The 14,783-nt window shown below is 40.0% G+C and overlaps 1 protein-coding gene across 2 annotated transcripts in view; it reads right to left on the bottom strand.

Annotated features, from left to right (window-relative positions):
- SEC22C (SEC22 homolog C, vesicle trafficking protein) overlaps positions 1 to 14,783 on the bottom strand; it is a 33,954-nt gene that overhangs the window by 17,097 nt on the left and 2,074 nt on the right. For both annotated transcript variants that reach the window (XM_032161950.2, XM_032161949.2), the window contains exon 2: positions 3,116 to 3,324. In XM_032161950.2, coding sequence (XP_032017841.1) covers positions 3,116 to 3,297 — 182 coding nt within the window. In that variant the 5' untranslated portion in view covers positions 3,298 to 3,324. The remainder of the gene's footprint in view (positions 1 to 3,115; positions 3,325 to 14,783) is intronic.

Below are 14,783 nucleotides of genomic sequence, written 5' to 3'. Positions count from 1 at the left end.
AACCACTGCACCCAGCCACAAGGGTCTTGTTCTGACACTCCATCCTATGTAAGCCCAAACCAAGCTCCAATTTTATGGTGACTGAATGCCAGGAGCCTCACTGTCCACTCACACACTTACTACCTTAATATTCTGCCCCCCTTTCATTTCTAGCATCTTAGGATTTCTTTCTTTGAAGATTAACTACACATTTAAAGTAATTGTTGATATATATTTACCCTCATTTCTGGATGTTTTCAGCAGGAGGGTTTTTAGGTTATGTTGTTCTACTAACTTTTTGATACTGTAACTCCCTATATAAAAACTTTACCAATCTAAAAAAAAAGGACAACTCTCCTCCTTATGGAAGAAATCCTTCAGAAGGGTCTAGGCCACTCTAAGATGGAGGTGTTTCTATTTGAAAGAGGATCCCTGGTGTGGGTTGAGTTTGTCCCCCCAAAAAGATTTACTGATGTCCTAACTCAAAGAAATAGAGTCTTTGAAGATGTAACCAAGATAAAATGAAGTCATACTGGATTAGGGTGGGCCCTCATCTAATGATTAGTATCCTTATATGAAAGGAAATTTGGACACAGAAAGAGAAGGAAGAAGACCATGCGACCGTGAAGACAGAGCCTGCAGTAAGGCATCTACAAGCCAAGGAAAACCAAGAATTGCCAATGACTGCCAGAAAGTAGCAGAGGTTCAGGGAGGATTCTTCTGTAAAGTTTGTAGAGGGAACATGGCCCTGGGATACCTGTGAGAGAATGAATTCTGTTGTCTGAAGCCAGTTTGTGGTCATTTGTTACAGCAGCCTTAGGGAACTAACACACTCCTTACTATTAAAAGCTATGGTACTGCTCACCTGTAAGAAAGGAAAGTCTGTTTCCTCTGCGAAAATAATGGTATATATTTAATTAAAAATTACAAATGAGTAGAACATTTTTTATTCCTTTTTCAAAAATACTACTGAAGTATCCAGGATTTAAATCTGAAGTCTTAGACTTATTTTTTCTGTGAAAAATAGCCTTTAACAGAGAAAAGCTTTCCTATTTGAAGTACAGTACAAATCAGTTAATCTCAGCATAGTAAAGGAGAGACCATCAAGGACAGCATGTTCAGGCCCCCAGAGAAAGGGGCTGCACATGTGGGCAGGTGCAACTCAGTGTTTGCTTCTGAACATCCAGAGCCCACATCACCAGGTGACAGCTGCATGTGCCTATTATTTGTCACCCCATTCAGGACACGGCCCTTCTAGCCTGACATTACCACCTAGCCTGGTGTCAGGCCTGGACCTTTCCTTTTGTTTTTATAATTCTGAGACTGAATTCCCCTAAAAGGACCTCAGCTTAGCAGGTCAACTAAAAATTTACTATTCAAGGCCGGGTGCGGTGGCTCACGCTTGTAATCCCAGCACTTTGGGAGGCCGAGGCGGGCGGATCACGAGGTCAGGAGATCGAGACCACGGTGAAACCCCGTCTCTACTAAAAATACAAAAAATTAGCCGGGCGTGGTGGCGGGCGCCTGTAGTCCCAGCTACTCGGAGAGGCTGAGGCAGGAGAATGGCGTGAACCCGGGAGGCGGAGCTTGCAGTGAGCTGAGATCGCGCCACTGCACTCCAGCCTGGGGGACAGAACGAGACTCCCTCTCAAAAAAAAAAAAAAAAAAAAAAAAAAGAAGCAGACTTTGGTGCCTAACTGCCTGCATTCAAATCCTGGGCTGACCAGTTACTAACAGTGTAACCTTAGTTAAGTTTTTTTTTACCTCAGTTTCCTCCTCTGCAAAACAGGTGTTAACACTATTACCTACATCATTAGCCACATAAAACACAGAATAGTGCCTGGCATATAGAAAACACTCAATAATATCAGTTATTGTAACCAGGATTATTGTAATCACTTGATTCCTACTTCTAATGGAACATTTTCCCCACTGTATTATAGTTAGTTGTATATTTCTCTTGTTATCTTGTTAGACTTTAAGTTCCTTGAGAAGAGAGGCCTACTCTCACTTATTTTTCACTCCCCCGCTCCTGTCACATAATAAAAATTTAAAAATGACCGGGCACAGTGGCTCACGCCTGTAATCCCAGCACTTTGGGAGGCCAAGGTGGGCAGATCACCTGAGGTCAGGAGTTCAAGAGCAGCCTGGCCAACATGATGAAACTCCATCTCTACTAAAAAATTCAAAAATTAGCCGGGTGTGGTGGTAGGTGTCTATAAATAATCCCAGCTACTCAGGAGGCTGAAGCAGAAGAATCACTTGAACCCAGGAGGCAGAGGTTGCAGTGTGCAGAGAGTTTGCCACTGCACTCCAGCCTGGGCCACAAGGGCAAAACTGTCTCAAAAAAATAAAAAACTAAAAATTAAAAAGTGAAAAATTAAAACATAAAAAAGTAAAAAAATTAAAAAGCAAAGGTATAAATAAAGTATAAATGAAATTTTTTTCTTATTTTCTTGGCTTTCTAACTCTCATTATTTTCCCTCCCCAACATTATAATCTAGTATCTCCTCCCTCCTTACCTTTTCTCTTCCCCTGAATCTAGTGAAGAAAAAACTACAAAACTAAAGACATGAACCCAGGTCTCCCAATGCTCATGGGCACTCCACTAACAGAAGTTAAGAGCTGGAGCAGCCATGGCTGGTCGCAGTGGCTCACACTTGTAATACCGGTACTCTGAGAGGTCAAGGCAGGTGGATCACCTGAGATCACGAATTCGAGACCAGCCTGGGCAACATGGTGAAACCCCATCCCTACTAAAAATATAAAAATTAGCTGGGCATTGTGGCGTGCGCCTATAATCCGAGCTACCCAGGAGGCTGAGGCATGAGAACTGCTTGAACCCAGGAGGTGGAGGTTGCAGTGAGCCAAGATGGTGCCACTGCACTCCAGCCTGGGTGACAGAGCGAAACTCTGTCTCAAAAGAAAAAAAAAAAAAAAGTTGGAGCAGCCATCCCTAAGGCTCTAAGAAAACCCATTTCTTTTATGATTCTGTTGTAGACACACATGACTTCAGACTACTGATGCTAGATCTACTTTTAATACACAATGTGATCAGCATAAGATTACCACTACATGTAGTTAAAAGTAATCCAAATTTTGCTAATATTCTGAAAAAGTGAATATGCTCACTTACTGTATACTAAAGTCACAGCCTTCTGCAGAACCTCGACCTGGATACTGGGCCAGTCGCAAGGCTAAATTCTTGAGCCGTCTCCTCCATTCCAAAAAATCTTGGGTGTGGTAAAAATCAGTAGAGGCCGAGAGGGGCAGTCCATCCCTTACCCGTACCACGCAGGCAAAAAAGATCATGGACATGGTCCACAAGAGAAGTCATGAGGACACCTGAGGAAAGCAAGGTCACCTTGTTACTGAGGCTCAAATGACAGTGCCAGAAATACCCCCACCTGTGAAATGCCCACTCTAGGGTTTTTCACCCTCATTCTCACTATAATTGCAAATGTTGCTTTTATTGTTATTTCCCTGGCCTCTACTGCTACATCACTCCAAATTTTCCTCCCTTCATTATCCTCCCTGCCTTTTCTGCACTTGTAATTCTCTTTTTCTTTTTCTCTAATGAGTCTCTCCCTTTCCAGAATTAAGCCAACTGGGATGATGGGGAAAGGAATAGAGAAGAACGGACGCAGGACCAGAGGGCTCAGGACCAACAGTAGTAACGGCAGGTAGCAGGACCCAGAGCAAGACAGCCCTAAAGAGTCAGGAAGCACCAGACACCGAAGCAGCAAGGATTGATGTCAGTGACCTGTGAACTTCAGGTCACCCATGGAGATAGGCACTAAGCAGTTTAGCTGCCATATCCTCACTTGCAAGGAGATAGAATAAGGTGGAGAGATTCTGAGCATCTAACCTAATGCTGGTGACAAGGAGAGTAGAGGGCAAAAATGAAACCTCTAGATCATGTCCTTCTGAATTTCTGTGAATGTTTGATATAGAGTCAGTCTTCAAAGTGATGACTGAGTCCCTACAGATGGCTAAAGGCAATCATTTAGCAAATCATATTACAGTGATATGTGAATACCATGATATGTGACTACCATTAAGAAACAGATCTGAACCCTCGTGGTGCCTTGGGCAAATTAGAAAAGGATGCCTCTCTTGGTGGAAACAGGCCTGCACCATTTCTGCTGGCAGAGCCTGGCTGTGTTTTAGCCCTATCTGTTAACTCTGCAGGGTGCTTGTTCAGGGCATAACCTATACATCTGTGAGTGGCAGTCCTGCAATTAGGGATTAGTGAGGTGGCCATTACAGCTCAGATGAGTCTTTCCAATAGGATGTGTCCGCACATCCTATTTCACAAATCCTCTACTTGATAGGATCCTCTACTACCAGGCCCTTTACTTGATAGGATGATAACAGAATACCAGTGGACCTCTCTTCCAAACAATTCTAGGGATGCAACCTTATTTGGCATCTCAGTTCTTTATCTCAGAACCCCAAGATGCACACTACTTTTCATCTCTGTACCTCTATGCATTCTTCACTTGTGTCTGCAATGCCACTCCTTTGATCTCTCCATATCCAACTCCAAGTCGAAGACTGTCTCAAATCCACCTTCTCAGACTTGTCCAGCTGGAAGTACTTTCTCCTTCTTTTAAATTCTTAGGAAACCTACCTCTTTGTTCTCTATTTTACTGATTTTGCATTTCCACTACCTAAATGTAAGTTCTAAGAATAAAGACCATGTCTGGAATGGATGAATGAATGAATAATTATTACCACAATATACATGTAGAAACTGCAGTGATATAAAAACACAAAGGAGGCAAAAAGAAAAATTAGGCTACCAGCCAACAGAACCTACACAGTCCATTTGACCCATTTCTCCACACCTTCCATTGGGGAGTAAAATGTGAAAAGTCCCAGGAAAAATACGCCCACACATAAAAGCTACTAAGTTTGCAGCACCAATGGCAGGACCAGGTCAACTGCCAGAAGACACTGTGGGTTCTACAGCAGACACCTGGCCAATGAGACCTCAAGGCACCACAAAGGGAATCAGGGGACAAATGTAGAGAGGTTAATTGTTCTATCTTCTATACTTTCGTAAGTATTTGAAATATTTAATTTTAAAACATTTTTTAAAAAGAGTTACGGGGCACAAAGCCCTGACAGACATAGGGAAAGGCTACAAGATCAATTTGAGACCAGGGCTTAGGCTCTCAACAATAACTCCAACAAGAACCATAAGCCAAGATATGAAGACATTGAGGCCAAAAAGAGACAGTCAATGAGATACCAAAACAGTTAGAGACAGGACAGAAACACCCCAAAGCAAAATAAGAAAGGTACTTTTTTGGGGGCCGAGTAAATTGTATGCCCCTCTAAAGGAAAGCAGTGTGCAGTGACTCCAACTGTCAATTCCAAAACATCCTGTGTAGTTCTGTCTTTATGGAGCATCTACCTTATGCCAAGTATTGTCTTAAGCCAATAAAAAAGAAAAGGGTGACATTTCCAAGAGATGGTAATCAGAAGAACTAGTTTTACCACTCTCTAAAGGACCCAAATGTCCCATCCAGGTTCTCTACTTCTCCATCCTATCCTTTGGTGATCAAACTTGCTTTTCCTCAAACATTAGTATTCAAGATAAATAAATACTCCTCCTGTTTTTCAGTTCTATCAAGTTACTAGTACTGCAAACTAGTGAAACTCACATTTATTTTTTAAAAGTCTTTTTTAAATATTTGTGATGGTTTAATGAAGATGACACTGTGATACTAACTTGCTTGTGCATATTTGTGAGTGTATGTGAATGTACAGGATGGCAGCTGCCTGAAGGGTTAAAAGATTTTATAGGCTGCCACGGAAGAGTCTAAGAATGAAGACAACATCCTTGACGTTATTTTCCTTTGTAAAAATATACTTTGTATTCCAAAAGATGGAAAAAATATAATACAAAAAGGAAGGGGCTTATCTTTACAGGGATTTGATATTTGTGAATTCAGGTTATGAGCTATTATGAGACAGCCTGTACTCAAATAAGAGATCTGATCACTGCTCAAAATAGAATGAACTTCTGTTTCTGGAAAGATGAAGTAGAAGTATTTTTCCCTACTTCTCCCATGAAATACCCTGGACATTATATATAAAATAAACATTTAAAAATTCTGACCAGCCTGGCCAACATGGTGAAACCCCATCTCTACTAAAAATACAAAAATTAGCCAGGCATGGTGGCACACACCTGTAATCCCAGCTACTCAGGAGGCTGAGGCACGAGAATCGCTTGAACCCGGGAGGGAGAGGTTACAGTGAGCCGAGATTGTGCCACTGCACTCCAACCTAGGTGACAGAGTGAGAACCTGTCTCAAAAATAAAAATAGAAATTCTGAAAGGTGGAGAAGAAGGAAGAAGACTGGCTAGGGACCTTGGGGTCTGAGGAATGACACAACTGTGAGTCTACTGAGTTTGTTTTTTCTTATTTGTTTGTTTGTTTGTTTGTCTCACATATCACAGACTGAGTGTTGGAGAATCTAGCAAGAAATGCCAATGGGTACAGACCAAAAAAAAAAAAAAAGCCAAAAAAACTTTGTTTTCTTCAGTCAAAAAAACTAGAAAAGGTAAAGCATAGCAAAACAAAAAACCTGCAGATAAAAAACTGCTCTACTCCAGCCAGACATCACAAAAAAACCATAGCCACCACACACCTGCCAACGAAGGCCAAGTGAAGAGCCTAGACTTCCACCAATGCCCTGCAGTAACAAGGTGCCCCATTCTCCACCTCCCATCCTGCCAGGGTAGCATCAGAGAAGGCCAAGTAGGGGGCTAGAGGGCAGTAATGAGCCATTCTCTCCCACTGTGTCACTGGGTAGATAGAATTCCTATCTCTCCCAGGCAACGATGAGCAGCCCCTTTCCCCCAGGGTGTTAACAGAGGCCACATAGGGAACCTGGACTTCTACTTCCATTAAGTAGTAATAAGACAGTCCCTCGCTTCCCCTGCTGGAGTGGTGTCCAGAAGGGCCAGCTAAAACAGAAGGTTTTAGTAAGATTCAGATCTCATAACATCCAAAATGTAAGTTTCAATAGAAAATCACTGGCTATACTAAGAACCAGAAAAATGTCAGCTTCAATGAGAAGAGACATTAATTGATGCCAACATCAAGATGACAGAGATATTAGAATTATCTAACAAAGAGTTTAAAACAGCCACCATAAAAATGCTTCAATGGGCAATTATAAACTGTTTCCCAGGCTACAATGCAGCAGTGCAATCATGGCTCACTGTAGCCTCGATCTCCAGGGCTCAAGCAATCCTTCCACCTTAGCATCCTGAATAGCTGGGAATACAGGCACACACCACTACTTTTTTTTTTGTAGACACGGGGTCTCGCTATGTTGCTCAGGCTCATCTTGAACTCTCAGGCTCATGTGATCCTCCCACCTTGGCCTCTCAAATTGGTGGGATTATAGGGGTGAGCCACCACACCCAGCCACTTTTAAAAAATGAAAAATAAAAACTCTCAGTAAAGAAACAAAAGATATAAAAACTAAATGGGGATCCTAGAATTAAAAATAAACCAAGGAGGCCAGGCACAGTGGCTCATGCATGTAATCCTGGTACTTTGGTAGGCCAAGGCAGGTGGATCACTTGAGGTCAGGAGTTCGACAGCCTGGCCAACACAGTAAAACCTCGTCGCTATTAAAAATACAAAAATTAGCCGGGCATGGTGGCACACACCTGTAGTCTCAGATACTTGGGAGGCTGAGGCAGGAGAATGGCTTGTATCCGGGAGGCTGAGATGGCAGTGAGCAAAGATCATGCCACTGCACTCCAGCCTGGGCTACAGAGCGAGACTCCATCAAAAACAAAAAAACAAAAAGCAAAACTGAGGCCAGGTGCAGTAGCTTACATCTATAATCCTAATGCTTTGGGAGGCCAAGGCAAGAGGATCACTTGAGACCAGGAGTTTGAGACCAGCCTGGGCAACATAATGAGACCCCCATCTGTATGAAAATAAATAAAGTAATTAATTAACTAAAGTAAAAAATGCAATGAATGGGTTCAATAGAAATATGGAGGGGGGGAGAAGAATGAATGAGTAAACAGGAAGACAGAACATAGAAATTACTCAATCTGAACAATATAAGAGGAATTAGATTGAAAAATATTTCACAGAGACTTGGAGACCTGTGAGACTCTAAAAAATGACCAAATATTCATGTTACTTGAGTCCTGGAGGACAAAAGAAAGAAGACAGGGCTGAAAAAGTATTCAAAGAAATAATTTCTGAATATTTCCCAAACTGTGCAAAAGACATTATGCCCAGAGATACAAGAAACTGAACAAATCTCAGAAAGGATAAACCCAAGAAACCCATGCCAGCACACAGACAGAAGCCCAACTTATGAAAACTAAAGACAAAGAAAAAATCTTGAAAGCAGCAAGAGAAAAATAATACCTTACCTATAAGGGGAAAACAATTCAAATGACAGCAAATTTCTCACAGAAAACATGGAGGCCAAAAGGAAGTAGCACATTTTTCAAATACTAAAAGAAAAGAACTGCCAACCCAGAATCCTGTATTCAGCAAAAATATCCTTCAAGCAGCCAGGTGCAGTGGCGTGTGCCTGTAGTCCCAGCTACACTACTTGAGCCCCAGGAGTTCAAGTCCAGCCTAGGCAACATAGCAAGACCTTGTCTCAAAAAAAAAAAAAAAAAAAAAAAGGAATAAAAGAAAAATTAAAGCATACTTAGATGAAGGAACATTAAAGGAATTTGTCAAGAAGTTCTCTAAACAGAAAGGAAATGATAAAAGAAGAAATCCTGGAACATTAGAAAGAAAGAACAATAGAAAGGGTAAAAACTTTTTAAAATATGACAGATTATTCTCCCATGAGTTTTCTAAATTATGTTTGGTGAATGATGCAATAATTATAATGTCTCATGTGGTTCTCAACATACGTAAAGGAAATATTTAAGACAATTATAAATGGGAGGGTTCAAAGACATAAAAGGAGGTAAAGTTTCTACATTTCATTTGAAATAGTAAAACACATCAGGAGACCATGACAAGTCATACACACACTCACACACAAACACATATACACCCCACTAAAAAACTATACAAAGAGATATACTAAAAAACACTATACATTATAAAATGAAATTATTATTTTTTGAGACAGGGTCTCACTCTGTCACCCAGTCTGGAATGCAGTGGCACAATCACGGCTCACTGCTGCCTCAACCTCAAGTCATCCTTCTGCCTCAGCCTCAAGACTCAAGTGATCCTTCTGCCTCAGCCTCCCAAGTAGCTGAGACTACAGACATGTACCGCTATACCCAGCTAATTTTTTAAAAGATATATTTTGTAGAGACAGGATCTTGCTATGTTGCCACAGCTGGTCTTGAATTCCTGGTCTCAAGCAATCCTCCTATCTCAGCTTCCCAAAGTACTGGGATTACAGGCATGAGCCACTAGGCCTGGCCTAAAATGCAATTATTTTAAAATGTTCAAATTACCCACAAGAAGTCAAGGAAAAGAAAATGGAGAAATAACAACAGCAACAACAAACAGAACAAACACAAAACAAAAAAGGGCAGACTTATTCCCTAATATGTATCAATGATTACATTAAATGTAAATGGTCTAAATATGACAATTGAAGACAGAGACTGACAGCAGATAAAAGACATGACCCAATTATATACTATCTACATGAAATTCACCTCCAATATAACAATACAGGTAGGTTGAAAGTAAATGGATGGAAAAAAATAGCATGCGAACATTAATGAAAAGAAGCAAGAGTTATATTATCATCAGATAGACTTCAGAGCAAAGAAGGATATTACATACTGATAAAAGAGTAAGTCCACCAAGAAGGCATAATAATCCTAAATGTGTTTGCACCAAACTTCAAAGATGTAAATAAGTGAAGCAAAAACTAATAAAGTCAAAGGACGAATAGACAAATCCATAGTTACAGCTGGAGACTTCAATCACCTCCACCTCAAAAATTGATAAGACAAGTAAACAGAAATCAGCAAAGATTTAAAAAAAGAACTAAAAAACACTATCAACTAAAGGATATAATCATCATTTATAATATTCCATCCAACAACAGAAGAATTCCTTTGAAGACCCCACAGAATAGGCTGGACACAGTGGCTCATACCTGTAATCTCAGCCCTCTGGGAGGCTGAGGTGGGAGGACTGCTGAGGACAGGAGTTTAAGTCAAGAAACCACAGAATGTCTACCAAGATAGACCATATCCTGGGCTATAAGACAAACCTCAATAAATTTAAAAGAATTTATACAAAGTGTGTTATATGACCACAATGTAATCATATTATAAATTAATAACAGAAAGGTAATGAAAACCTCCAAACACTTGAAAATTAAACACACACTTTTAAATAATCCGTAAGTTAAAAAGGAAATATAAAGGAAATTTAAAAAATACATTGAACTAGATGAAAATGAAAATATATCAAAATTTGTGGCACACAGCTAAAACAGTACTGAGAGGGAAATCCATAGCACTAAATATGTACATTCCAAAAGAAGAAAAGTCTCAAAACAATAATTTAAGCTCACAGGTCAAGAAACTAGAAGAAGAGCAAAATAAACTTAAATCATAAACATGGAAGGAAATAATAGGGTAGAAATCAATGAAATGGGGCCGGGCGCGGTGGCTCATGCTTGTAATCCCAGCACTTGGGAGGCCGACGCGGGCGGATCACGAGGTCAGGAGATCGAGACCACGGTGAAACCCCGTCTCTACTAAAAATACAAAAAATTAGCCGAGCGTGGTGGCGGGAGCCTGTAGTCCCAGCTACTCGGAGAGGCTGAGGCAGGAGAATGAGAATGGCGTGAACCCGGGAGGCGGAGCTTGCAGTGAGCCGAGATTGCGCCACTGCACTCCAGCCTGGGCGACAGACCGAGACTCCGTCTCAAAAAAAAAAAAAAAAAAAAAAAAAATCAATGAAATGGAAAATTTTAAAAATAGAGAAAAATCAATGAAACAAAAAGTTGGTTCTTTGGAGTGATACTTAATCTAAAAAAATATATTTCTATATACTAACAATGAACATATGGAAACCAAAATTTAAATACCATTTATAATCACTCTAAAAATAATCTCAATAAAGCTATAATTTTTTAAATAAAATACTTAGATGTAAACCTAACAAAACATATACAGAACTTGTATGCTGAAAACTACAAAATATTCCTGAAATCAAAGTGCTAAATGGGGAGATATATCATGTTTTATGGATTGGAAGAGTCAACAAAGCAAAGATGTCAATTCTCCCCCAAATTGACATACAGGTTTAATGCAACTACTGGAAAAAAAAAATAAGCAAGAGAGTTTGTGGCTATAGATAAGATTATTCTAAAATGCATATGGAAAGGCAAAGAAACTAAAATAGCTAAAGCAATTCTGAAAAAAGAATAAAATAGGAAAAACCATGCTATCCTACTTCAAGACTTATTATATAGCTATAGTAATCAAGATTGTGTGGTATTGTTGGAGGAATAGACATAGATCAATGAAACAGAATACAGAACCCAAAAATATACTTACATAAGTATATCTAACTGATTTTTTACAAAGTGCAAAAGTAATTTAAGGGAGGAAGGGTAGTCTTTTCTACAAATAGTGCCGGGAGTAAAAATAAAGAATCTTGACCTAAACCTCACATCTTACATAAAAATTAACTCAAAATTTATCATAGATTTAAATATGAAAAATAAAACTATAAAACTGGAAGAAAACATAGGAGGAAATCTTCAGGACCTATGACTTGGTGAGGAGCTCTTAGATATGACACCAAAAGCATAATCCGCAAGATAATTCAGAAAACTGGACTGCAACAAAATTGAACACTTTTCAGTTTTGTTTCTCTAGGAAAGCCCATGTGAAGAGGATGAAAAGACAAGCTAGAAACTGGGAGAAAATATCTGTAAACCACATATCTGATAAGCAACTCAAACCTAGAATGTATAAAGAACTCTTGAAATTCAACAGTGAAAAAACACAAACAATCCAATTTTAAAATGGGAAAAATGCACATACAGACATTTCACCAAAGAGGATATATGGATGGCAAATCAGAGCATGAAAAGATATTGAGCTATTATGAAAATGCAACTTGACACCCCAATGAAATAATACTACCTACCCATCAGAACAGCTAAAATGATAAATAGTGACAGTATCAAACACTGGCAAGCATGGAGAGAAACTGGATCTCTCATGCATTACTGGACTGTAAAATTGTATACTGTAGAAAAGTTTGGGCCAGGCGCAGTGGCTCATGCCTGTAATCCCAGCATTTTGGCAGGCTGAGGTGAGTGGATCACCTGAGGTCAAGGTTCAAGACCAGCCTCGACAACATGGTGAAACCCCATCTCTACTAAAAATACAAAAATTAGCAAGGCATGGTGGTGGACACCTGTAATCCCAGCTACTTGGGTGGCTGAGGCAGGAGAATCACTTGAACCTGGGAGGCGGAGGTTGCAGTGAGCCGAGACTGCACCATTGCACTCCAGCTTGGGCGACAGAACAAGATTTCGTCTCAAAGAAAAAAACAAAAACAAAACACAGTTTGGCAGTTTTTTAAAACTAAACATGCAATTACTGTACAATCTACCAATCACACTCCTGACATTTATCCCAGAGAAATAAAAACTTATGTCTACACAAAAACCTCTGTACAATTGCTCATTGCAGCTTTATTTATAACAACCAAACCTGAAAACAACCAAAATGTCCTACAAATAGTGAATGGTTAAACAAACCACAGTATATTCATTCCATGGAATACTACTCAGCAAAGAAGAAGAATAAACTATGGTCCTGGTACACAGAACAACTTGAATGGATCTCAAGTGCATTATGCTTGGTTGTAAAAAGCCCGTATCAAAAGGTTATATACTATATGCATCCTTTTACGTAACATTCTTGAAATGACAAAATTATAGAAATGGAGGGCTGATAAACAGTTGTCAGAGGTTAAGGATGGCAAGAGAGGAGGGGAATGGGTGTGACTATGAATGAACAGCCAAAGGCAGATCTTTGTGGTGATGGAATAATTCTGTATCTTGATTGCGGTGATGATTACAGGAATCTACACACGATAAAGTGACAGTACCATATACACACACACACACACACACACACACACTTTATACCAATATCAATTTCCTGGAGTTGCTATTGTACTAGAATTATATAATGTGTAATCAATGGGGAAAACTAGGTGAAGGGTACATGAGACTTCTCTGTACTATCTTTGCAAATTCCTGCAACTATAATTATCTTAAAAGCTGGAAAAAAAGTATTAACTTAAGATTCTCATATACTGGTTACTTAAATTATGCTCATTTTTTTGTTTAAATATAATTTTTAAATATCCCCACCAATATCCTATCTGCTAATTAACTGTAATTTTGATGTTTTATGCATGAACACTGAAGGGCACACTTTATAGTGAATAGCTCCTTTACTACATCACATTTCCAAATTGGAAGGTACTATAATCTCAGGACTCTTTGAAATAAAGCTGCTCAAAGACAACTAGTATTCAACTTAAAACAGGAAAGCGGCTGGGTGCAATGGCTCATGCCTGTAATCCCAGCACTTTGGGAGGCAGAGGCAGGCGGATCACCTGAGGTCGGGAGTTCGAGAACAGCCTGACCAACATGGAGAAACCCTGTCTCTACTAAAAATACAAAATTAGCCGGGTATGGTGGTACATGCCTGTAATCCCAGCTATTCAGAAGGCTGAGGCAGAAGAATCACTTGAACCCAGGAGGCGGAGGTTGCAGTGAGCCGAGATTGTGCCATTGCACTCCAGCCTGGGCAACAAGAGCAAAACTCCATCTCAAAACAAAACAAAACAAAACACTAAGAAAGCAGGCTGAGCATGGTGGCTCATACCTGTCATCCCAGCACTTTGGGAGGCTGAGGTGGGAGGACTGCTTGAGTCCCAGAATTTGAGACCAGCCTGGGCATCACAATGACACCCCATCTCTACAAAAAAAAAAAAAAAAAAGCCAGGCATGGTGGCACACACCTGTGGTCCCAGCTACTTGGGAGTCTGAGGTGGGAGGATCACTTGAGCTCAGGAGGTCAAGGCTGCATGAGCTGTGACTGCATCACTGCACTCCAGCCTGGGCAACAAAGCGAGACCCTGTCTCAAAAAAAAAAAAAAAAGAAAAGAAAAGAAAATCAATTCCACAAGGACAAAGGCAGCTTCAGAATGTTCATACAAAGAGACACTGGAATGTCTTCCAGATCTTACCAGATCCCTCCACAAGGCAGTGGATGTCATAACCTACCACCTTGCCTAGTACATATTAGGAAGCACTCCGTAAACATTGCTAAGTTAAATGAATGAATGACCTAAGGGCTGCCTTATTTTTGCTCACTGAAACCGGAAATGCAGGTTTACAGATCCCTTGCCATAATTCTGATCTACAGTTTGAACACTTTTCCACAATAAATCTGTACTTGGAGAGAAAAAGAGAAAGGTTTATACAGATGAAATTTGTCTAAAAGTAGAGTGAAGTAGTAATCAAATACATGGCATCCGTGTTACTAGGTTTTATAAAAACATACTTTAATTTGCCTCCCTTATTTCCTAAATCTTCTTCCCAGCATCTGTTTATAAACTGCTCATGTCATAGATTATCTTTGTTCTATTAACAAAGACTTTATGCCTATGCTGCAGGCTACCCTTGATCCTGTTTTTTCTTCCACCTTTTACCCTTAACCCCTCCTCAAGCCCCTACCACATGCACTGAGAGAGAGAGAGGCGGAGAGAGACAGAA

Source organism: Hylobates moloch, unplaced genomic scaffold (assembly GCF_009828535.3).
Source record: "Hylobates moloch isolate HMO894 unplaced genomic scaffold, HMol_V3 SCAFFOLD_8, whole genome shotgun sequence".
Taxonomy (NCBI): domain Eukaryota; kingdom Metazoa; phylum Chordata; class Mammalia; order Primates; family Hylobatidae; genus Hylobates; species Hylobates moloch.
This window is presented reverse-complemented; position numbering and strand designations above follow the sequence as displayed.